The sequence below is a fragment of the Oryza sativa genome, chromosome 11, assembly GCF_034140825.1.
Source record: "Oryza sativa Japonica Group chromosome 11, ASM3414082v1".
In the NCBI taxonomy this organism is placed as follows: domain Eukaryota; kingdom Viridiplantae; phylum Streptophyta; class Magnoliopsida; order Poales; family Poaceae; genus Oryza; species Oryza sativa.
This window is the reverse complement of record NC_089045.1, coordinates 20,187,782-20,214,568: the sequence shown is the minus strand read 5'-3', so window position 1 is coordinate 20,214,568 and position 26,787 is coordinate 20,187,782. Positions and strand designations below refer to the sequence as shown.

Here is a 26,787-nt window from a genome sequence, read left to right as displayed (position 1 = left end):
AGCATGAATCAATGCTTGCTTCACTATAAATAAATACATGATATGGATGACAACTCTGTTACCTCCCATGTCCAACTATCACCTCAAGCCCAGATACGTGGTAAGTGAATTTGTTTCCGAACACTTGGTAAGTGAATTCTGGACATGCATTTCACAATGAGCAATTTTACGGTCCTTAAGGAGGTACCATGAGGTACCACTTTTTCTATTGTAAATTTGGTACCTCTTGGTACATAGATACTATGAGGTACCATGAGATACCAAATTTTACACTAAATTTTTGGTATCTCATGGTACCTCCTCAAGGACCGTAGAATTGATTTTTCACAATCTGATCATTATTAATGTGTGTGTTTATGAACAACACATATCAAGTAACATGTAGTACAGAGCAATGCAGCTCACTCGATGCAACATAGTGAATAAAGTATGGCAACGGAAATGGATATATAGAATATAGATAGCTGGCTAGAATGACATTATGAAATAGGACAATATATATATATTGAAGAAAGGAAGATGCAACAATTTCCAGAAATGTAGCTACCTCTCTAGAACTTCTTGCATCTTGGACGACTTTGTTCATCCTAGAACCCAAACACGCTTGGCTTTCTTGAAACTAATTAAACAGGACAGATACACTTCAAACTTTTATTAAAAACAGCATAATCTCCAGATCGAATAGCTTAGAGTACTCCAACTTAAAGACAACACACATAGTTCTCCAACTTGAACATAAAAGCACATATATAGGATGCATGCAGGTCTTCCATGGAATGGAGCGCCATACTTGCAGTTTTTATTCTTGAGACTCAGTTCACTTCCTTCACACTCGATCAATTTGCTTCATTCATGCCATCACCATCCTTATCTTCACCATCACCGGCAGACTCATCACTCCCTTCCTCCAAAGAGGAGGGGTCAATGGTGCAGCTATGGGGCGAGGATGGATCATTGCGAGCTGGCTGCCCCAGGAAGTCAATGAAGTGAAGTTGGCCTTCCCTTGCATCGCCAATAGCATGAGGGATGATAGCTTCCCCTACATCGCCAATGACAGGAGGGATAACAACAGGCGGGGCACGCTGCCTCTTCTTGTAGATGCAGCAGATCACCCATGAGCTATCGGGTTCTACCATGATTCTCATAAGAGGGGCAGAATCACGCTTGGCACGAAGAGTTGCAGAGAGACCATCACTTTTCTGTAAAATAGACACCATTTTGTCTGTTAGTGGATCTACTTAAGGTGCAACCATGGTATATACAACATATACAACAAAGAGAATAGATGAATTGACCATTATAGTAAACTAGTTTATAAGCCTCTTACTGTGACAAATCATATGGGGACTGAATTAGAAAGATGTGTGATAACTTCATGTCCAGTTTGAATGTTGCAACTAATTTGAGAAGTAAACTGTTGACATGTCACTTATATAAATCTTGTGGCAATGATCAAATTAAAACCAGATGTACAAATCCAAATATCCCAGTATCAAGTGTATCATGACACGTGGTGTTCAATAAAGAGGTTCCCTACTGAAAATGCAAGTAGACAGCAAACCCCTTTTTTTCTCAATATATTTGAATCACTAGTAGATCTTGTAACCGCTAGATCTCGCTTCACGGCAAAATCAATTAATCATCATTACATCCTAGTAATACATAAGGAAAACCATGTGAGGCTATGACAAATTCAAATCAGCAGGCCCACCACCTCTAGATTCCTTGTCACGACAAAATTTGAATCACTTCTAGATCCCGCGCATCTTGCATGGCAACAATAAATGAACCCTATATCAAGCGTCACGTACCCTTAGTCCTAAGATCGAAAACAACTACCCTTCCCTTATTTAATAAATCAACACAAGAGTTATAGTATATCATCACGTATACTAAGTCATCATATTTTCCCCATTCCCTAAAGCTAAAACTCATAATCCAACCTATCCAAATAATTGAGCAATTTAATTCAACAGGCATTTAGATGGAATCATGATAAATGGAACAGTAAAATTTTTGGACGTAGCATCTCACCTTAGCGATTGTCGCTTCAAGGCAGCCACAGGGTGGCTCTGAACCATTGCTGGTTGCATGCCTCATCATAGGGTGAGGAAGGAGACCAGCACCAGCAAGCTGAAACTCATGCATGGCCCATTCAGTGCGCTCTGCAGATCGTGACTTTCCGTAGTGGAACACTAGAGTCCGCCTCATCCCAACTAGCATGTCGTTAGCAGCACCTTCTGGTTTGTAATAGATGGGCACCTCCGAGCCTGCTGCTCTCCAGAAGCCATTACCAGCAACACGGTTGCTACGGCGGCTACCAGGGTACTTGACCTCCTTTCTTGTGAAGAAGTGCTTCCCTTTCTCCCTCTCCGCCACTTCATCATCAGATCGTTGCCAACGAACAAACGAAAAAAATGATAAACAAAACAAGAGAATAAATATCGTCAGGACACACATGCAATTAATCAGTCAAATCAGAGATATATGCAGACGGATGTGGTAATAATTTTCATAGAAGCAAAGAAGTGCATATCAAAATTAACCTGGGACGATGTCCCAGGGGTTGTGATGATGGATGTCAACATCGGTGATGATCGCACAGGGCAGTGGCACATGAAAAGCACGGGGGTAGAGGTATTTGATGACTAGCTCATCGTCAGTTGGACGGAACCGGAAACCAGGGAGGAGGTGGATTGTGGCACCATTCACCATGGGGATGCTAAGTCCGGTGTTAGCCATCACCCTAGCTCACAAACTACACAACACAGAGATCGCTCGCTCACTCGCTCAAGATTCACCCTAGACACTCTAGAGAACGAAAGCTCAAAGGCACTGCAGTGATGTTGATGGAGGCAAAGAGGGACAATATTTATAGAGCCCAGGGGACACCCCTTTATCAGATGGATGGGCAACTGTGAGTGACGTGACGGAGATTCAACCTCACTTTCTCCCTTTGCAAGTTTCTGGCCCTCACACACTCCCTCTATCTCCAAGATATGGCTGGTGAGATAGCATTGAGGTTTGTGTTGATGGGATGAGAATCCCAATGCCATGTTTTGTTCAGTTCTGTGCTTTTCCATTCTTGGAAGCTCATACAACCGGTTAATTTCACTCTACCTCACTTCCTATTTGGTCTTTTATGGGGGCTAGAGATAACTATGACCAGATGTGAACAACCATGCTGACTAGGAAAACTGTGGATGCTTATTGAGGCTGAAATTAAAGGTGTGTGAATGTTGCTTGCAAGCATGTTTATTTGTGTCCTTATTTGGATTGTTAGATAGCTTTTTGGGGTTTGTTTCCTAGTAAAAAGATAGGGGGCTTGTGTTGGAGAATATGAGTTTAATTGGGGTGGGACCACAAGGTTTGTGTTGTGAAGAATCCTAACATGGAGGGGTAGACATGAAAAAAAAAGGAATTTTCCTTCTAATTTTTGCATTGTTGTCCCTAAATTAAAGTTTATCTATTTAATGTTTTTTGGGTATTAAGATAATAATATTTCGTAATATTGATAGAAAATTTGCAACAGTTTGTCCTAGTCTCTTTTTTTATTCTTACCATTTTCATTAGTAATATTTTATTTTGTTATTATTCTTACCTTGCACTAATTGTCATATATAGTTATTGTTGAAAATTTGTATTGGGTAAAAAAGGCTACAGACATATTATACATATTGTGTACCAATCTAATCTTTTCACCCTATAGTAAGCATTCATTTGGTTAAGGTTAGGTACTATAGAGATCACACCATAAAAAATGGTCCAGTAGTATAGATCTTTTTGACAGAACTGTAAAACTTGGGCTGCATCTTTATATATACAGATGGAAAGGTCTACTAGAATCCATACATATTAATCTAAAACATAAACAAGATATAAATTCTCTCATTAATCAGAAAAACTAGAAATTCCCACATTACATCTAAAGGCAAATTTTGCTATAAGACACCTAATGTTTGTGCTCCTTGTTGGAGGGTACTGCAAGAATGCATTTCTGCTGGAGTGTGCTGCAAAAAATTGATAATTGGTTGCTGGTCACTTGTGGCATATTTATTATATAAGAAAGAAATGGAGATATAATGTTTATTAAAGACAAGTTTTCCCATGGGCCAACTGCTTTCATGAAATGGAGAGAAAAATATTCGTTAAAGATTTTAATTAGGTTTCTGTAATGGATGGGCCCTGTTAACGTGTTAAGTATATCTCTCACTTTTAATTTATTTCATTAACTTCTTAATTAACATTCTAAAGGTTAAGCCCACTCGTCAATCTCACATCTCTGTAAGGGAGGAGTCACACCACGAGTGTCTGGATAAAAACACGGTCCACTATTGGAACTGAAAAAACAATTGTGGGAATATTTTTTTTACTGAGACGAGCCATGGGGCCAGGAATGAAGGGGGAACGAGGGAAAACCGGTCGTGGGAATTATCCTGAGTCACGCTATGTAGCTTCTAGCGCTACATAGCGCCGTCCTATATATAACATTGTCAATTTAACTGTAGACATGATCTCCTTAAAATTCATCGTAGATAGATTTATGAAGTAAGTCTATATATAGTTTTTATGAACACAACATGCATCTATATGCACAAACTTTACAAACAAGGAATTATCACATGATTGATTGTGCGCAGAGTTTCGGATTTTAGCCATAAGTACCTTAATTAATTTCAAACTGTATGAGAAAAGCACTGCAGATTAAATAATCTGGGGAAATAAACTTTAAATAAGACAGATAATTAAGTTTTAAAAATATAAACGAAAGTAGTATTTTATTTTTAAATATGGCATGTGGCTATACTTGCTAGAGAACACCTTTTAGAATCCATAAAAAAATATAATATAATCTAATTAAGTTGATCCATCATTGTTGCAATGTCAGTAATTTGACACGACTTCCTAGAACACCTTTGGAAATCCACTAAAAATATGACAGATTAAGTTAGGCCATCATTACAAATGTTAGTAATTTGACACAACTATATGAACATTTAGAATATGGAAATTAATGGTTAGGTACTTAAACTAGAAAATTAAGACTTACCATATGAGCATGGCATCTGCTGGAGCACAATGGAGGGATTATCAGACACCCATGTATCAGGATCCTGACACAACTTTACGGATAATCCATTGAATGTTAGATTTTCTAGACATTCAATTTTACAAGAATGAATGATGAGAGTTAATTGAACCCATTGAACACAAACATGTGTGTACTCCTAAAATTAGTGGACACCAACGTCAAATTGAGGAAAGTGATACAAAAAATTCAATACTATTAATACATGCCACTCATGGCTGAATTTTCATTTCAAATTAAACTGAGATTTGCATTCTCAAACTTTAATGGTGGGTCGTTATTAATGACTTAGATCATGTCCACATATTCCCTCTCTCATGCTTATCATGAGGTGAAAAATAACGGTGTAATATGTAAAATGTTATTTTGAAGATATAGCTGGTATGTGCAATCTTCTCATATTGTTGTCTTAGAGGTAGGGCATGAAGTTCAGCATTATATTGGTGGACTACGGCAACAAGGGGTTCTAAAAAGATGACAGGTTGTCCTACATGGATGCAAGAGCTGTGACGCTATAAATTTTGATGAAGACAGTTTGTGGCAATTGATTGTTGGGCTTCTATGCATTTGAATATTGGGCTCATGAATTGTAGAGCTTAGTCACTACTACATATTCCATTTCCATAGGCAGCAAAAGGTGGTTTTCACATGTTGGCCAACAAGACCGCCTGTGAGCGTCTATAAAATGGATATTTGCACACGCGGCCGGTCCAACCGCATGTAATAAACCATTTACTCAGGCAGCTATGTAAAGTAGGCTAGCCTGTGAAAAGAATTTTTCACATACGGCCTGCCTTACTAAGATAGGTTGGGACCAACATATATAAATTTAAGCATTCCAATCATAACAAGTATAGGATAACCTTTTTTAATGATGATAGGGAAGTAGCATACACCAAATACTATTGTGCATACTAGGTCTACCCACATAAAAAGAGTGAGCATGCATCAACAAATCATTGAATTTTTGAAGCTACGGCATTCATTACGTAAAAATGAGCAAATAGTTCCGCAACAAGGCCTAGTAAAGAGCTGTCTATTTCAAACAAGGTAGAGCATAATCTAAAGTAATGATAGCAGGTAAATGAGCTAGTCTAAAGGAGTGGTACAGTGTTGATGAAAGAGACTGGTCTAACAGGCCTAGTTGAGTCATGATCTTACTTGGGGATTTAAAAGGCCTTGGCCTAAGTGCGCAACATTTCAATGTGATGGAAGAGATGATGAATGAGGGAAGGGGAATGGATCTAGGAGAGAGAGAAATTGATAGGCGTTGATGACTGCTCCAAACATTGCACATTTTTAAAAAGCCAGCCTTTATACAGACTGATACATTTTTTCCAATTGGGAGGGGGCTTTCAGTCCATTTTAATTTATTTTCCATTCTTGTGCATGAAATATGTCCTAACTAGCCCCCCTCTATGGATTGAGCAAGCTGGGTCCAAATACACCAAACCAAATATCATGTGTTGTGCCTTGCACCCAAATGAAATAACGGACAAGTATATGACAACATTTCTAACTATTCTTCTTCAATATTTATGATCAGAGGAACAAGTATGATAATGAATTACATGCATTACTTTACGAAATGCCACAAGCAACCTAGTGGTACTGATCGTTGTGGGCAATATGTTTGTGAGTTTGTTGGGTTGGAGTGAGGTACATGATGAACCAAGACAAGTATGCAACCATTTTTAATTGAACAATGGCTATTGATTATATTGTTCTCTATTGTGACTGTAATGTTATAGCTCTTTTTGTTGTTGTTTCATTGCAGCGGCCCGTAGATCCAACCAGTGGAGCACTCAATGATAGGCATATTGCTGTCATACAAAATGACATGTGCCGGTTCATCCACCATAGGATTTGCAACAAGAGGGATAAATATTTTGACTATGAGACCAACGTTGCCTCGCATGAGTCACTTTATTGTTGGGAGGTAGGGATGCCTACCTATGTGCATGACACTCAAACTATTGATGTTATTTGATTTTGAAACATGATAATGTGGTTGCATTGTGATGTAAATAATCATGTCATTGGATTGTGATGTGTTGTAAATAGAGGATTGCATCCAATTTCTCTGTTTGATATATGTGGTGGGATAATGATATGAATTATGAGATGAGTCAATACAATGTGTAATGAAACATCTGGGTACTGATGAATAAAGAAATAAATAATTTCTGCATCTGTTCAAATAAAAACAAAGGTGGTTCACTTAACTGAACTGCCCATGACAAACAATTTTCGCATGAGGTTTGGCGAGTCGTCCACCTTGAAAAGTGTTTGCACGGGTGGTTCTTTTAAGTGAGCTGCCCATGAAAAGATGTTCCATGCATGGTTATCTTAAGTAAACCACTTGTATCAAGGTTTCTCCACATGCGGCTGACTTTCCACCCTTGTAAATAGCTGATTTTCACATGCCATTGATTGCAGGCGGTTGGGGAAACACCTATATAAAAGGTTTATCAGACGCCTCCACAAATGTTTTCTATACCAATGTAAGGAATCTTTTGCTTCAACCAAAGTAGTATATTACAAAATTTTTGTAATAGCTACACAATACCAACGGTGTGGATCTTGCTAACTAGCTATGCATGACTTGGCTACTTAGCAAAAAGAGAAAAGAATTTGCTTAAGCTGTCTATCAATAGTTTGCGTGCTATCCTTAGAACCCTCTATATATTCCTTTACACTACTTAAAAGAAATATACATTCAAACAACACTAACAAACTAAGCCCATGACATTAGGTAAATCCTACTTTTTGGCAGAGCAATGCTTTGTACACATGCATACTTACACATGAGCAGACTGGATGCTAGTGGTATTAGCTTTCAGAAACTGAAATGCAAATGTAAAGTGGAATGGCCTGGAAAGGAAGTGGGGCCCATAAAACAAAAGGAAGATCACATTAAGGTAATACCGTCTAGGCAACAAAAGATATGGCAAGAATAAAACCATCTACAATTGTAACGTTGCTGGAAAGGATAAAAGTAGTGAAATAGCTTCTGGGGCTAACATTTCTATTCTTTTTGTTTATGCTTGGTATACAAATAACATGTATCATCAGGCAAGATCCATCACTTTGGGGGATGTTTTTCTTTATCTTCATGAGAAGGTTTTTTTTTTTGTGCACAAAGAGTATCATCAAACAATCATGTGTAGAGTTGTAGATAGCTATATAAAGTATCTTGACAACGTACTAAGGGAGAACTTGACATATGGCATGAGTAACACATAGTGATCTGGTGACACCAAAGCAACGGAAAAGTACAAGTAATGCTATCTATTGGATGGTCATTTTGTTATATTCCACCATAACATTATTAATATTGAGGATGTGCCATTAGTTGAGCCTGCTTCTATTGATGGCGTTACATGTGGAAAGAATAAAACATATGTATTACCGAAGGAATATGTAAACTAGTCGCAAATCAATATGTTAACGTTGCACGTGTTATCAATACTGATATTACAAAATGTAACAATTGAATATTGCGTTATTAATAAGAGATAATATATTCTATATATACTACCGAGTTTGTTCAAGTTCAACGATTTGCCATAGACATTGTCGCTTTCTATAATATACCAGCAACTTCATCAATTGTTCTACAATACGCCATCGGGCTAGACCTTCTTTTCAAAAATACCCAAAATACACTTATGGACATATACGGTTAACAATTGATTTATCTAATTTGAACTTTCAGAAAAAATATGAAAACTTTTATATCGCCTCCTTACACAACATGGAAATTTGTATAGAAGTTTTAAGTTTTTTACATTTCTATTTTTTTAAAAAATATAACTTATCTGTTATATGATATATAAAATACTTATTTATTGTTGTTTTTAATATAAATCATCTTTCATACACTACATAAGATATTTTTGTGCTATATTATGTCTTGTATAAGCAAATTCTCTCTCATATACCACATAACAATATTTTCTTCTAAAAACATAATATACTGAAAAAACTTGAAGCTTGTACACAAACTTCCATGTTGTGTAAGGAGGCCACATAAAAAAATTTCATATTTTTTTTAAACTTCTAATGAGATAAATCAATTGTTAATCTTGCATGTCTCTAAGGGCATTTTGGGTATTTTTGAAAAGATGGTCCAGTCCAATGACGTATTGTAGAACAATTGATAAAGTCGCCAGTATATTATAGAAAGAGACAAAGTCGATGGTAAATCGTTGAACTCCAACAAACTCAGTGGTATAGCATAGATTCTCTCTTATAATTACATGTTATACATATAGAATTCATTTACCACTGTTGTTATTATTAAGGACAAAATAGTTTTAATTTTACTATTGAAAATTAGTACATATTGATGTGTAGTCGTGCCCAAGTCAAAACATTAATTTTTTGTTTAAATTATTTGTGGTATTTCAAATTAATTCAGAAATTTGAAATTTTAGAAATGACAGGTTGTAGTTAGTTTGGAGCATCAAATAGAGCTTTTCATGATTTAATAATTCTCGAATTTACTGCACTCATTAATAAATATTGAGTTATAGTCGGTTTGAAGTCCTAATTTTAGGTTTTAGATGAAGTAATTATAAAACTTGTATTAGATAATAATTGAGTTATACACTTGTTTAGCAAGTACAGAAATCAATCTTATATAGAGAAAAATAGTTGAAGGTAAAAAAATATGGAGAAAAATAGCACGTTAAGCCAGAGAGTCTTTATATTAGGAAAAAATAGCACCCGAGCAACTGTCCATCAAAATACAACTAGCCGTCGGCAGCTCAACTCCAATTTATGAAGATCAGACCAATGGCCCGGATTGGAGAATCATCAGATGAATTGATTATACGATTACAAAATCACACCAGCGGATCAGAATTTATCACATTTCTACTATATATAATGTCCCACACAATTTATCACATTTCTACTTAGAAAATCTGCATCTTTGGGGTCTGACCAAGCGGAAATATAGTGAGTTTTGTCACAATCATAAATCTGAACCATAATCTCCGATCCGTCACAACAGCGTTAGATGAAGGACGTTGGAGCAGTTCCCAAGTGTCCTGTCGTTGACAAAGTTTGAGTGTGATCAGCATACATACTCCTCTCGAGATGCATCTTGCGCTCCCTGTTTGGAAGATTCTTTCGATATTTGCCAGCAGTTTGGATATTACATGGTACATGTTACTGCAGCGACATGGTTATATACGATGGGCATAACACACGATAATTAAATATCAAATTACATATTGCAAATAATAGGTGCAATTAAACCTTCCAAATAATAGTGTATTTTATAGTTTCTTGGAATTAATCTCTCAAATCAGACGAAGCAGTTAGCGCATGTCAGAAGTTACACTGGTGGAGAAATGCTTTTTAGTCCCGGTTCGTAACCCCCTGTAGTCCCGGTTTTCCAACCGGGACTACGAATCTGGGACTAAAGATCGCTATCTTTAGTCCCGGTTCAAATAACCGGGACTAAAAATCAATTTTTAGTCCCGGTTGGTGTTACCAACCGGGACTAAAGATGGGAGCATCTTTAGTCCCGGTTGATAACACCAACCGGGACTAAAGATATTTTTTCTTTTTTTTTCTGCTTTTAATATTGAATATTGATTTCACACCGTCCCCTCCTATATCTAAATCATCACATATTACATAACATCTCCAAATCCTCAAACAAATCATCTCCAAATACATCACAAACTCTTAAAAAAATTACATCACAGGGTTCTAAAAAATTCATCACAGATTCACATCTCACACAAAAATACATCACAGATTCACATCTCAAAAAAAAAAGAAAAAAAATCCGGCCGGTGGCCACTGCCTCCTCCCCTCCTCCCCTCCGCGCCGGCCGGCCAGCGCCGCGCCGGTCGCCGCCCACCGCAGCCGCCGCCTCCGCGCGGCCCCAGGCGCCGCCGCGCGGCCTCCCGCGCCGCCGCGCCGGCCGCCCACCGCCGCCGCCGCGCGGCCCCCCGCGCTGCCGCGCCGTCCCCCGCGTCGCCGCCTCCGCGCCGGCCGCCTGCACTGTGGTGAAGGAAAAAAGGAAGGAGCAGAGGGGAGTTAGAGATAAGGAAAGAGATAAGAAGTTAGAGAGGAAAAAAAGAGATAGAGGGAGGAGTTTGTTGTGTGGACGGGAAAAGAGGATCGGTACTATGGATTATATAGTGTGTTTTGATTTTTATTCCCGGTTAGTAACACCAACCGGGACTAAAAATAGGTTTTTAGTCCCGGTTGGTGTTACTAACCGGGACTAAAGATCATAGGGCCCTGACACAGCCTGACATAGAATCAACCGGGACTAAAAATGAACTTTAGTCCCGGTTGGAGTTACCAACCGGGACTAAAGATGATTTTTAGTCCCGGTTGGTAACAACAACCGGGACTAAAGATCTTCCTCTTATTAACCGGGACTAAAAATCATTTTTAGTCCCGGTTTTTAATGGAACCGGGACTATTGTGGATATGGGTCGACCGACCAAAGATGGTTTCTCTACCAGTGTTAGTGCCGAAAACTATCATGGGAATACTTATGGTGTCACAACAAATTAAAAAAAAATGTAAAAACGGATTTCCCACCAAAATAGTATGTACGTATGAAAAAATTGAATACGTACTACGTTGGAGACAGGTTGGATATATGGGTATTGCAAGCCATGAGGCCACGGTATTAAATGAAAATTAATAATCTACGGCTAAGATAACACGGTTTACTTGGTCAATGTCCAGATTTATCTGGTTAACACGAGAGCTTGTAGAAAGTGTTGAATTAATATAGATATACATAGATAGATAGATATATAGGTAGGTAGATAGATAGATAGATAGATTTGTAGAAAGTGTTGAATTAATATAGATATAGATAGATAGATAGATAGATAGATAGATAGATAGATAGATAGATAGATAGATAGATAGGTAGGTAGGTAGATAGATAGATATACATAGATAGATACATACAAATTACTTAGAGGGCAAGATTATCCATACATATAAAATAGAGTAATTAAATTATACTAATGGTACACAAATTTAACAGGAAGGTGCAACCTAGTATACAAACTTGCAAAATATTCGTTTAATTTGATGCACAAACTAGTTTGGTGCATGCAACCCAAGCCCAAATAACAATTTCACAGTTATCTTAGTATACATGTACATGTGCTCAATCAAACCTATGTATAATAGGGCTGTTAATTATATAGAGAAATAATATCAAATATATACACTACTACAAAAAGGGGCATAGGTGCCGGTTGGGAACCGGCTATAAGTGCTGGTTTCCCAACCGACACCTATTGGTCAGCACTAATAATTAAAACTGGCACCTATGACAATTATTAAACCAGCACCTTTAGCTTAGCTCGAGCAAAAAAAAAAAGAGAGCCGGCTCGAATGGAGCCGACCTCACTGAGCACCACCGTCGCCATGCGCCCAAATAATATTGAAATCCCCAAATCCCCAAATCATCCACAGATCATCACAAATCTATCACCAAAATCGATTGACATCACAAATAATCATTCATCGTCACCAAAATCGATTGACATCGCGAACATACTCCAATAAAATCATTCACAAATCCACCAAAACATCTAAAAAATCTACAAGAGAAGAGGGAGGAAGAGAGGCTGGCCCAAGGCTTCATCTGCTTCGTCACCGGCGGGCCCTCTTGCGCCGCCGCCCGCCGCCTCCCCTCTCGCCAGATCCGGCGGAGGGGATGGCACCGCCACCCACCGTCGCACGCCGCCTCCCCTCCTGCCGGATCCGGCGGAGGGGAGGGCACCTCCGCCTGCCGCCTCCCCTCCCGCCGGATCGGGCGGAGGGGAGGGCGCCCGCCGTTGCCTGCCGCCTCCCCTCCCGCCAGATCGGGCAGAGGGGAGCGCACTGCTGCCCGCCGTCGCTCGCCGCCTCCCCTCCTGCCAGATCCGGCGGAGGGGAGGGAGCCCGCCGTCGCCCGCCGCCTCCACTCCTGCCAGATCGGGCGGAGGGGAGCGTGCCGCTGCCCGCCGTCGCCCGCTGCCTCCCCTCCCGCCGGATCCGGCGGAGGGGAGGGTGCCGCCGTTGTTGCCTCCACCGGGACGCCACCCGACTGCCGCCGCGCGCTACACTCAGAGGCGAGAGAGAGAGAGAGGCGAGAGAGACGAGGCGATAAGGACGAGACTGATATATGCGTCGGCCTGGATCAGCTGGATCGGCTCGGCTCGATAGCTCGGCTCGGTTTGGATAGGTGCTGGTTTTTTTAAAAAACCGACACCTATAATTTATTATTGGTGTCGGTTTTAAAGAAGAACCGACACCTATAGTATAAGTGTCGGTTTTTCTATAGAAAACTGGCACCTATACTATATTAAAGGTGTCGGTTCTTCTTAGAACCGGCACCTATAGTTGGTTAAATGTGTCGGTTTTACGTGTTTTGAGTCCACGGATGAGAGAAAAGCATTATAGGTGCCGGTTCTAGCTGTTTCAGCACCTATAGTACCGATCTCTATGAGGTTTTTTGTACTAGTGATATGAAGGATATGCAGTCAACTGAAAATAGTGGATGAACAAAAATAAATACAAAGTAGAGGTTATTTGCACATGTAGCATGCCTCATGACCCGCTTAAGCATGCGGATTCTATTCTAATGTAGGTTCCAACACATTATTACTAGTCATAATGTACCATTTTAGCCTTATTTCTCACGCATCATGCAAGTCTGTATACCAAAACAACTATTTTGTAAGTTTATGTATTGCACCCACCTATCAAGTTATTATACCATACCAATGTAATTTACTCTATATAATATATCCAAATAACCCTAACAAAATATTATGACCATCCATTCCAATATTTTTCTCCTTTTTTTTAAGAAAACCAATGGTACTATTAAACGTAACCACTACTTGGTAGATCCTAAAAATAACAACTTATAGGAATTTAATAGGCCCAACCCTCAAGTAATTGAATTATCATGTGTACCAGCTGATTTATTGCACGCCACTCCCTCATGGTTACCTGATTAGTCTAACAGCTGACAAACAATATTAAGCCAATCAAGAGTTGTCTCGTGTGTTTAATGAGGGGCACGATAGACTTTTGTCTTTGCTACTTAGTCCAAAAATTGTGAAGTGTTGTTATATTTTGGCAAGAAGAGAGTATTTAAGGATGCATGCATGTTTTTTGCACCTGTCCATGCAAAATGATAGCACAAATTAAATGTAGTGCCATCTTTTAATTAGAAACAGAAATGTAGGATTTTGAGAACATGACCATGCGCTTTATCTAATGAAATAGATGAGGACACAACTACCATGACTAACTTATGTATTCATCAACCAAAGATGCATATGTTCTATGTTAGATTTACTTATTATATATTTGAACAAACGTTACTACACCATGAGTTTTGTATCTTTTCGTTTGCAGAGATACTTGCTTGGGTGAAGGAAAAGAAACCGAGCGTAAGGAATGTATGGATGATCAAAGAAGTTGATTCGGGACCAAACCAAGATCTTCTCCAAGTCTACTTCTACCTCACCACACTTTTGGTTCATAGAAGACAAGAGATAAAGTTTTACACGTTTTGGATTCGGATTCGGTTCTCCTGACAGCATCAACTTCAAATGGACCTAGCCGCTGATCTAGAAGGAATTTAAGGGCCCATGAGTACTGGTTGGAAAGCTTATTGAGCCTAATTTTCGATGGTTTTGGTCCCACGTCAAAATTCCCCACCGAGCTATCGGGAATCTGCAAAACAAGCCACGCACCTCATCCAGACCGAATCTGATTTGGGTTTTGGGCCTTATAATTGTGCCATGGGCTAAGCCCAAGGGGGTGTGCGCCCTAGGGCAACCCTAGGACTCCCCAAATCATATTCATTCAGTAGCCGTCATAGTTTAGAGTAGGGTTTTGCTTAGATTATTTATGTCATTGCAGTTTCGCTGCTAGTTCGGTTAGTAGAACCCCAAATTCGAGTGCTTAATCATTCATATGCAATTGTGTTGCAATCTATATTGTTCTTGCTTGTGTTCTTCGATTCGCATGCAGGGATTAGTCTTCTTGGCGAGGTCAACCGAGCAGTGCACGGTTGATAACTAGTGGAGATATGGTGCTACAATTGCAGGGTTCGGATTGTGTTGATCGAAAGCCGGATCGTGTGTGTCAAGTTTCCACCAAATCGAGAGTTGGCATTGTCTCTTGTGCCAGTTTGTTCAGAAAAAGAAGAATTTGGGCACGGCAGGCTAGATAGCGGTATTTGTGTACAAATCAAAGTGATCCATGAACTCAAGAAAGAGCAGCGGTTTATGCACACATGGATGCACATGGCAAGCAAGCAAAGCTATAAAGTATATATGTATGGACATAATATCAAAGACATTTCAGTTAAATAGGTCAATTTCACTTATATGGATTTAAAGGAAGGCAAGCAAAGCTATCAAGTTATGCATATTAGAAGAAATGTTACAGATTGAACGTTGGACAATCTTGTAGCTATCACAAAATACACAATGTAGAACAAGCTGCAAGAAAAAATGTCCACTATTTTTACATGAGAATTTAAAGTTTTTCTCTTCTATCTTTGTCAACTTTTACTTTCACTGTGCATTTCGATTTTGCATGTTCTGCTCAAAACCAGAGTTTTAACCCTTTCTAGTTCCACAACATAACCAATTGGAATCTAAGTGATGAAGCTATTAGCATCAATTTTTTGCTTAGATATTGTATGAATGGGATGTGACAAATTTCAAGATCACTTTTTTTTTCTACATAGCTCTCAAGTCTGGTAGTATAAAGACATATCTCGCCTCTTGAGAATGCTCTTGCGAACCGTAAATCCTCAGTTTTCTTCAATAAAAGAGAGAAGGTGGAAAAATATAGATGTTTATGCTTAAATTAGAGTGGTCATAATACGTACTCCCTCCATCCAAAAAGAAAGAAACAACTTCTGGGGACGAATCTGGTCGAGCATATGTTCAGATTCAACCCCAAAAGATAGTTTTTTTTTACAGAGGGTGTAACTAAGTAAGAGTAACACTTTGTATCCATCGTCTCGAGCAAACCATTTAACATCTAGCTCAACAGAGTTGAAAATTTACCCCCTCAAAAGAAAACAGAAAAAAAACATTTTTATGGGATTTTCTAGGCAGCTACCGGCTGTTTTATTTTGACTTGTTGGCCGGAATTGCGTCTTCATCTGGCCCACTAGGAGACAATTGGCCCAAAGCTCTGCCCAATTAAGAAGAGACGCCCAGCTGCCCGGGCCATGCTTCCCCTTACTTCGTCACACATGTCACCATGTCCAGTTGTCGTCCTCGACTCCTTCCTGAGTCGTTGGCTTCCTCACGCACGTTGCTGCCATCATTGTCGCTCCAGTGTCCCCGGCCTCCCTGCCAGTGGGTCCAGCTACATGAGGGGAAGAAGATCTGCTAGATGTGAGGCTGTGGGTCATTCTTCTCCTCTTCCTCTCTGCTCTATCCCTAGTCTCCCTGCCGGCGGATCCAGCTGGCTAGAGGGGAGAATATGAGTTGCTGTCGTGCGCCATCTATCTCTCACCACCTCTCTCTCTCTCTTCCTTTGCACTCTCCGCTCTGTCCCTGGCGTCCCCACCAAAGGATCCCGCCGGCCGGAGGGGAGGATGCAAGTTGGCGGTAAGGTTTTGTTTTATTTTAACTGGATTCTCGTTTCTTGGGCTCGTTTGAACATGACATGTTAGCATTCTTTTTTCACCATTCTTTTGTGTTTTAGAGGATGCATGTCATGTCATTTTCTAATTGCAAGAAAACTAGAAGAAAATCTTGCTTGTTTCTGTTAGTTGTTACATGCTCACTAATTAGAAGAAACTATTTTTTGAGCTCACTAATTACGTGCTCAATTTGTCTGAATTGATAAAATTAATTTGCTTTAACTTGTCTGAGCATGAAATAAGAAGTTTAAATTGCTTCCTTCCTGCTCATACTATATATTTTCGAATTAAGAATTCTGGCAGCAGTGTGATGGTTTATAGCTCAAACCATATGTTTGAACTAAGAAGATATTGCTAAAAGTTCTGATGAAAATTAAGGATTTGAACTAAGAATTTGTCATGTATTTTTGCTTTGTAATAATAAAGCATAGCTTTGTTAATATATTTCAGAGGAAATTAGTAGTTACAATATTCATTAGTTTTGTTGCTTCTCTCTCCCCTTCTCTTTCTGTTGGACTAGCAGAACTGTTATGTTTTTTGATGGCATATGTTTCGTATCAGACTAGCAGTGTGTGCAGGCGTGCCAAAATTTAGTTTCTTAGTTCTCTATGTAGTTATGTTTCCCAGTAGTAATTTTATTTAGGAGGGGTTTAGTAATTCTCAGATATTTTAAAAATTATCTTATATGAATCATTTAAGTTTTGTGTTATATATGTTCAGAAACTACAATCCTTTTATGTTTGTTTCCATCAATTTTCAAGTGCTCGTCAATTTTATCACCATTTGCAGGGGTAAACCAACCAAACTAAAGTGCATTTTTAATTCAACTCTACTATATATGTTGTTTACATTGTTTCCAGAGATATATGGTTCTGAATTTTGTTTTCCAACTAATAGCCCTAAAATGTAATCATTGGAATTATTTTGATCTTTCGTGCTTCAAGGCATATTATACTAGTTATAATATATTGGCGGCATAAATGATCCATCCATTAGGAATGGCGGTCATAACAGGGCAGCATAATCAAATCAGATTGCTAGGTGGGTACTGAGCAGATTTTCAGAAAATCTGCATGAAGGTTTTGATAGATTTTTCACAATACTCTATATGTACTAAACTAATTTGTTTTTGTTATTGGCATTATGATGCACAATTAGCAACAATTATTATGTAGTTTGTGTGTTTGTAAAAGAGGTTCTTGTTCTTGCGATTGAATATATATACGTCTTGGTAACTAAAAGTGAAATGTACAAATATTGCATCCCCTTTTGCCATTCTACTGCATGGCATATTTGCTGGGATTTGTTGCAAAGGAGCTCATGGGATTCAGCTGCAGGTTTGTTGCCATCAATTTCATTTTATTAGCACAGAAGAATTTCATCCATTGATATATCCCATTTGTTCTTGAGTCTAACGTTATTTTCACCATTAATGGACAAGGCAGCAGCTCATCTCTTTTGAACGTGCATTCCTATGTCAATTCCTTTTTCTGATGGCCAAGGTCTGAAAATTCAGTAAATCTGATTTTTTTTCTATTTTTCCTGCTTTTTCTGTGGTTTGATGTGGTTATGGAGGATGATGTTTCTTTGTTTCAACTCTGTTTATATTTACTATTAGATTGCACTAATAGTCAGATCTCTTTTTCGTTGTGGTCCTAGTGTTCAATGGGCACATGATGCCGCACAACTGGGTGATGTTCACCACAACGCTCTCCTCCTAAAGGCAAATTCATTGTAATTATATATGTTTCTGACCCAACTCCAAACATACTTATTTCCTTATGGCACATATGTGTCGAAAAGTTAGCACTGATCATATGTAGCTATATTATCAAAATTTCAGCCTTGGGATGTTACCTTTGTTACTAGTACCTGCTCGAATACGAAGCATGATTTATGTTTTTTGTTTTCTCTAGCAGTAGATAATTTTTGAAATATTCTTTTGTTATTTTGTAGTTTTGTAATCTATTAATAGTACATATGGTTTTGTTAGTTTTGTCAGTAATTAGAATGCCTCATCACAAAATTTTGAGTGAACAATACTTAGTTTTGACAGTTTTCAGTTTTGAGATAAAGTTGAACAAGATTAGCAATGGTTGACGATTTCTGAAATTTTGTCAATTTTGTTAGTTTCGTTTGCCAATTCAAATTAAATTTAAATAAAGTTCTGTCTACTAATCATGGTACTGCAAGTTTTATTAGCTTTATATTTTGTCTTCAATTCTTTGGCTTTGTATTTTCATAGTTTTGTAAGCCATCCCACTATTCTGCACAAGTTAGTCTTTTTTTCCCATATTAGTGTTTGTTTTTCTGTCAGTTTTCTACATTAAAAATTGATTTTGGGTGTCCCATTTGTAATCTTTTAGTGAGTACTTGTGTTAGATACATACTCCTTCCGTCCCAAAAAGAAGTGATTCCTGGAGCGGAGACTTTGTCCCTCAAAAAATGATTCCAGCACAAAAATCCAGATACTTCATCTCTGTTGCATAATCTGTGGGCCATAGTAGTGGGCGGTGACCTCTCTTCTCTCACACAAAAAAAACCTTATCTCTTCCACGCGGTCTCTCGCGTATTTCTCTCTCTCATTCTATCTCATCTCTTTCTCGTTCCCAAAACGACTGAATCGAAGCCACGACATCGTCTAGATGCGAGACCTTACCAAGCTTCCTACCCCCTCTGCCCCTCCCTCCCACACCTCCCGGCACGCCCCTCCCTGCTCCACGCTGCTTCCCCTCGCTCCTGTTTCTTCCCTTAGGCGGCGGCGGAGGCGACAAGTGGATGCGGCGTCGGCGGCGTCAGAGGGAACGAGTGGACGCGGCATCGGCGGTGGCGGAGGAGGTGACGAGTGGTTGCAGCATCGTCAGCGACTGAGGCGACGAGTGGATGCGGCTCCATTGGCTGTGGGGACTTGTTTGCCTATCATCGGCGGATCTGATGCAGTTGCTCCATGCACGAACTTGCGGTGCTGAAGGCAAACAACACTGCATTCCTTTTTTCTAAGCTGTGATCTTGCTATGTTCCTGCTATTGCTAGTAGTAGCAGTTCTTATAGTGCTATTGCTAGTAGTAGTAGTTCTTACATGTGATTTCAGAGAATTTATTTTCTCAATTGGAGAGATGTTCTAGTAGTATTTGCTTTCAGCAAGTTAAAATTTTCAAATATTTTGGCATTTTTTATTTTGCCTCAAATGCCTTTGCCTAAGGTGAGAGAAACGACATTGATAATTGAATATGCAGTTACTAAGGGTATTTTTGTCTTTTCACATTAGTACTAAACATGCATTAGGGATCTAGGAATCACTTCTTTCAGAGACGGAGGGAGTACATACGAAGTTGTGTTAGATACACACATACGGTATTGTAGGGCGTTCAAGTTCCAAACTACACCAGCTGACTCAACTGATCCCCCAGCTGGCCAACCAACCATGTTGTGCTTGTCTAATGTTGTTTCATTCGATGTTGTCTCTGAAGGTAGCCGGTGGCACACAGGAATCACAGGACAATGCTGGGCTAGGAAATCAACAAGATTATAGATGTTTCGCTTATATTGATGAGTTGCTATACCCATGCCTGTGCTACATTCAATTTCTTTTTGTTGTAATCCCTATAGCAGTATTTAATTCCCGTGCTGCTTAGGACCGAATTGATGAGCACTAGCCTTCCTCCAGTTGATAAAAATTGTCCTTTCCAACTACTTAACCTTTTCTAAAACCTCCTTAGAGAGAAAACATTTTCTCTTTCTTTGGCCTTACCAAAGTAGAACATTTCACTCTTATGAAAATTGATTTTTAAGCCTGATAATTTCTCATAGGCACCTAGTACTATTTTGAGGTTATTGGCCTCATCAATATCATTTTCCATAAAGAGTATAGTGCCATCTGCATATTGCAGGATTGATAACCCATTATCAACTAAATTTGGAACAACTCCTCGTGTCATACCCCTTTCAACCGATCTACTTATAAGAATTGCCAACATGTCCGCCACCGAATTAAATAAAACTAGAAAATTGTCGCGCCAATTGGCGCGCTCTTTTTAGCCTGTGCTTACTTGTATGAACATATAAATTTCAAAATATTTTGCAGGATTAGACCAACTTCAATAAATTATTCATTTAACACGTAGATTTATTTAACTGAAAATCATCAGATTTTAATCTATTTATGGCATAGCTATTACAAAGTGTTTTTATGTAAGTCTACATTATTTGAAATATACTTATTTTAAAAAGGCTTATTTTAATACCTATGAGCAACTTCAGCTAAATATTTTAATTTACTTATGGCATAGCTTAATTTTAAAATATTAATTATCAAGTCTTATCTTCAGCTAAATAAGCCATTGTCAATTTATAAATAAGTTTTGCAAAAATGGACATTTTTAAATAATGGTCGTACTATTTTTTTACGTCAAAGAAAGACCAAATTGAATTAATGATAAAATACATATTTTTCTTCCCTTCAAAATAGAGTAGTTTCTAGCATCTAAAGTCTATCTCAAAATATAGCAATTGAGTATCTACTCACTTATCTCAACCGATCATACCTCTCTTATTTAATTTCTCTACTTACACGCCTAATTTATTAACACCTATACCCAACTTCGACCAATTTTATAGACATTATAATGACGAAGCATTTCTCACTAAAGTATAACTAACAAAAAAAACTACCAATTAAATACCCTCGAAAACTTTATTTCTAGCCGTTCTCATGCATTTTTGTACTGGGGAGGAATACTTATGATGTCCTTATCAATTTGTAAATCCAATTAAATATGTATACCTTGGTTTGATTGGCTAGAAAAATGTTTTTCTAAAGGGTTACGTAACAAACCTTTTAGTATTTCACTGTTTCTTTTTACATCACACCTCCTGTTATTATAGGGAATCTATTATATGCCACTGACTTGTTACATGTCTATGATTTGCCACCGATTTTGTCACGTTCTACAATATGCCATCGACTTTTACTTAACTTCTACAATTTGCCATCGCCGTACGGTTAGCCTCTGTTAGTACTGTACAATTTTGTCCAAATGACCAAAATAACCCTAAGACAAAAACTTCCCAAATTTGGATAAAAATTTCAAAATATCATATTATAAACATCCAAAATTTGGCCAAAACTTAAAATATGATAGTTCAGAATTTATATCTAAATTTTGAAAGTTTTTGTCCTAGGGGTATTTTGATCATTTGGACAAAATTGTACAGTACTAACGGAGGCTAACTGGACGGCGATAGTAAATCGTAGAAGTTAAGCAAAAGTCAACGGCATATTATAGAACATGACAAAGTTGATGGTAAATTATAGACGTGTAACAAAGTCAGTGATATATAATATATTTTCTCATGTTATTTATGTATAAACTTTAAGCGCCCGTCATTTTGCAGGGTTTCTATAAATATTGTAAAATATTTTACATGTTAAATATAACTATATCATTTGCATCCACAATTTGAAAAGTTGTTACTGGCCAACAGTTATCAATGAAAAGGAGGAATGGAGGGGGAAATTGGTAAGTTAAGCATTTATTAACTCTCTTAGTTAGTAGTATTTACTTATTTGTTGATACTTATCATCTGGCCACCAGTCACTGCATCCAGCAATCCAGATTCCAGCGGATAGCTACGCTCTTCTGAGTCCATTTTACTTTCCCCTTTTTCTGTCGTCACGGGCGGCCGACACAGGCGGACAGAAAGAACAAGCTGGCGTACTTCTTCCTTCCTTGGCTCTGTTTCTTTTCTCGCCATAGTCATGCATGCAGGCAGATGTTGAGCTGCTCATTTATCATGATGTGTCACCTCGAGCGGCTGTGCAGCGAACCTCAGCGTAGGTGTGTTGTGGCCGACGGAGGTGCTTGTTGCTTGTGTTCCAGAGGCGACTTCTTCGGATTTGTCCAGTTCAAGAGGTCAGTCCCGTCTCATGGTGAGCGATGGGCTAATCCGGAGGAGGTAGGGGAAGAAAGGGAGGGGATGGCGTCGTGGTGGCTGTCTGCCCACCAGATCTGGTACATGTGGAGGTTATCAGCTACCATCGTCCTTCCCTTCCCTACCATTTCCCATAGTGAGAAGTTGGACCCTGAATCGGAGAGGCGGTCGGCTCAAGCAAACGAGCACATGGAAGAGCGCACAAGAGGGTTTCCATCTGAACCATCTGCTTTGGCCGGCGCCGCGCGCCTCTCGCCTCCTCCTTAGGCGGCGCATGTCTAGTCGGAGCAGGCCGCGTAGAGCAAGCCTCCATCACCCCTCATCACCCAAAGCAGATGCCGGCAGCATAGATCAGGACAAGGCGGCGGCACGGTGAGTAAGAGATAGAAATTCATTTTTCTTGCGATTTGTTTCTCTGGGATTTTTCTTCGATAATCTGGACTCCTCTAGATGGAAGATAGCATCACACGTTTTGTAAAAAACCCCTCTAGGAACTTGCAATTTACCTTTAGGTCCGCCAGATTGTTTTTCACCGTTGATATTTCATCTAACGGCTGTGAAAGGTGTTCTCCGGCCGAGAATACGTGGCGCGTTCTCCGGCCGAGAATTCCGACGGAGTGCAATGAGTGGTGACACGTGGCCCAATTAGAGGCCCGAGATTAGACCTTGAAATCGGTTTATAAGATTGGTGAAAGGGGATCACCTTGATGCAATCCTTTTTTTTTTTGTCTGAATATAGTGCCCAGTTTCATCATTCATCTTTATCGCCACGCTTCCTCCCGACACTATTTGCTCTATCCATTTACACCATCGATTCGCAAATCCTTTCGTCCTCAAGGTTTGCTGAAGGAACCTCCAGCCTATCTTATCATATGCCTTTTCGAAACAAGCTTCAGAATCACCCCATCCAACTTTTTCCTATGCATCTCGTGCAAAGTTTCAAGAAGAATAATAGCACCTTCCATTATATTCCTTCCTTTCAAAAAGGCGGTCTGTGAAGGTTTTATGACATTTTGTGCTACTAGACTGACCCTGTTTGTCATAACCTTTGTAAAGACTTTAAAACTCACATTAAGTAAACATATTGGTATGTACTGTTGAATTTTCCTTGCCTCCTTATTTTTAGGAAGAAGAGTAATAATTCCAAAATTCAAACTCTCGAGAGAAAGATTGCCCCCATGGAAGTCCCTAAAGACTGCCGTTAAGTCATCTTTAATTACATCCCAGAATACTTGATAAAACTTTCCCGGAAAACCGTCAGGTCCTGGAGCTTTATTGTGTTCCATTTGAAAAATGGCAATTTTGACTTCTTCAGAAAATTCTCTTGTTAACATTTCATTTTCTGTCACCGTCACCTGTGGTATATCGTCTTTTTGGTCCTCGAACATAGAAAAATTATTTCTTTCGGGGGCCCCAAAAAGGTTCTTATAGAACTTAGTTATATACTTCCTAAGCTCCTCATCTCCTTTGATTACACCCTCTTCTAGGTCAAGCTGAAAAATCTTAGTTTTTCTATGCTTTCCATTTGCAATCATATGATAATATTTAGTATTATTGTCTCCTTCCATAATTTTCTTTGTTTTAGCTCTTTGGTACCATTTAAATTCTTCTTCTCTCAACAACTTTGCTAAGGCCTGCTTTACTGAATTTTTTAGCTCATGTTCCTGACTAGTCAAAATTCTCATCTCGGCTAATTTATCCAGCTCATTTGCCTTTGCTATTAGTTTAGCTTTTTCCTTTTTTATATGCACCACTAACATTCTTCGCCCATCCTCAAAGTAATTGAAGCAGTGTTAACGACCAAATTTGGTAATATTGGTATCGGAGAAGAAGATTAGATCGAAGCGGAATCAAAAATGAGGATCGTCGCGGAAACAGAGTAAGAATCGGCTGGAGTTCGGATCAGCTACGATCGGGATCGGCTAAGTTCGAGTCAGACTGGGTTAGGTGATACAGCCGATTCGGACAATACGATTTGGTGTACGACATCGGGTTGAGTTGATATGCTTCAAGATGGTTGCCACACATGGCTAGAGTCCTGAGAAGGCAATTGTATCTATTAATTAGGATATTTTATGTAATTTCCTTAGAGATATGTTTGGGCAAAAGTCTGCCGTAAAGACTTATGGTTTCTTAGTGTTTGTTAGAGATAAGAGTCGTGTCCGATATGGACATAGTTTGTAATTCTCGGGTATAAATAGACCTCGAACCCCATGTAATTAAATAAACACACGTTCAATACAATCTCGGTGCATCGCCACTCTTTTTACTTTCGTTTTATTTCGACGAGTTCTTGCTTTCGGGTTGAGCTGCATCGGTTTCGATCTTCACAAGAGGTAAAACTTGTTATGACGGCTTGCGTTCTCGGGATTAGTGCTTCCATCTTTATGATACTCTTATCTTGTTTACGTAATTCGTCGAGTTATCATATATCTTGCATAATCTCTGGCAATATTGCTATCTAATCTACAATCGGCTAACATCTATTGGTAGAGGGCAGCCGATTAGGTTAGATATCGATGTTGACTTAGATTATATAAGGTATCCACCACTCTATGAAACTTCCAACGGCTTGATTGTCTAGATATTGTCCTTCTTTTCATACTTATAGCTACATTAGTTGAGTTTGATCTTATGAGTCGTGATTAGAATCTCAATCTCTAGCCTGCTTCTTGGTTGCCGATTAGGGTAGTATCGGAGTTTCAGCCGATCTTACCTGATTTAACTATATTTGTTCCATATGCTTTAGTGATATGTTAAATATGCCCTTTATATCAAGATCTTTTTGCATTCAAGTATATTTGGCTTTTGTTTGATATATTTTACTTGCTTTAATATCTTAGTATAGAGTAGTATCGGAGTATTAGCCGATACATGCTAGATCTATCTGATCTGCTATGCTATGAACTTATATAGTTTCATTGTTAGTATATACTTCGATCTAATTGATTTATACTGTCTCGGCATGGCGACCGATCTATCCCAATCACTTGACTTAAGTATATATCGACATAGAAATTATATATTGTTAATATCTACAGCCGATCGAGTAGATTTAGTCCTTTATTATCTATTTATAACTGCCGATCGATACGTACATGACATCGGCTCAAAGATAAATGATATGTCATCGGCACCTAGCCGATTGGCTATCCTTTATAGGTTTAACCGCGGTTTCTTTGTCTTCGTTTGTTGTTGATTGCAGGATCAAATCAAGTGGCACGCTTGCATACCCGAAGGCGAGTTTTGGACCTGCACTGGAGTTTTTCATCAACACGCTTTTGGCACGCTTGGTGGGACCCATTAGAAGTCAGAATCACAACAGCAGTTTTTCTCCATGGCCGAGAAACCACCAGCATCGCCGTCCTCGGCTGGTCCTGGCTATGTTAAAGAAAAGATCTAGAAGCTGGGCTTATCCGAGGTTGATGAAGCCAACATTGTGCCCGTCACTCTAGACAAGTTGACACCTGAGCAGCAAAAAGACCTTGATACAATGATGCAGTAAGCACGGAATCAGTTCTTGAGCTCATTCACGGAGACCCGCAAGGTGACATTGGTTCAGAAGTACAAAGTGAAGGTAGTTGCTGATTCAGGAGCTTGATGGAAAAGAAAGAGTTGTATTCTACTTAAGTCGTTGACTCATGGATGCAAAAACTAGATATTCTCCTGTGGAGAAGTTGTGCTTGTGCTTGTATTTTTCATGTACAAGGTTAAGGCATTATCTATTGTCCAACGAATGTATTGTCATATGCAAAGCCGATGTTGTTAAGTACATGTTATCGGCTCCAATTTTGAAAGGAAGGATTGGAAAGTGGATATTTTCCTTAACTGAGTTTGATCTTCGGTATGAGTCACCGAAGGCTGTCAAAGGGCAGGCTATAGCCGATTTTATTGTTGAACATCGTGATGATTCAATCGGCTCGGTTGAGATTGTGTCATGGACTTTATTCTTTGATGGGTCAGTGTACACTCATGGTTGTGGCATCGGCTTGGTTATTATTTCCCCTCGGGGGGCAAGTTTTGAGTTTGCTTATACTATCAAACCTTATGCAACCAATAATCAAGCTGAGTATGAGGTAGTTCTCAAAGGGTTGCAGTT

General features: G+C 39.0%; 1 protein-coding gene across 1 annotated transcript; it reads right to left on the bottom strand.

The window, feature by feature from the left end:
* Positions 1-479: 479 nt before the first annotated feature.
* LOC4350574 (NAC domain-containing protein 58-like) lies at positions 480-2,868 on the bottom strand. Its single transcript, XM_015760448.3, has 3 exons — positions 2,547-2,868; positions 2,035-2,378; positions 480-1,199 (listed from the first exon to the last, which is right to left on the bottom strand). Exons 1-3 carry the CDS (start codon positions 2,740-2,742, stop codon positions 837-839), a joined length of 903 nt encoding a protein of 300 aa, XP_015615934.1. The 5' UTR covers positions 2,743-2,868; the 3' UTR covers positions 480-836.
* Between the last annotated feature and the right edge of the window lie 23,919 nt (positions 2,869-26,787).

Coding starts and splice junctions, on each gene's coding strand:
- LOC4350574 (XM_015760448.3), bottom strand. CDS start 2,742: ATGGCTAACACCGGACTTAGCATCCCCATGGTGAATGGTGCCACAATC. Junction 2,379..2,546: donor CCCCTGGGACATCGTCCCAG/GTTAATTTTGAT, acceptor CTGATGATGAAG/TGGCGGAGAGGGAGAAAGGG. Junction 1,200..2,034: donor TTGAAGCGACAATCGCTAAG/GTGAGATGCTAC, acceptor TCTATTTTACAG/AAAAGTGATGGTCTCTCTGC.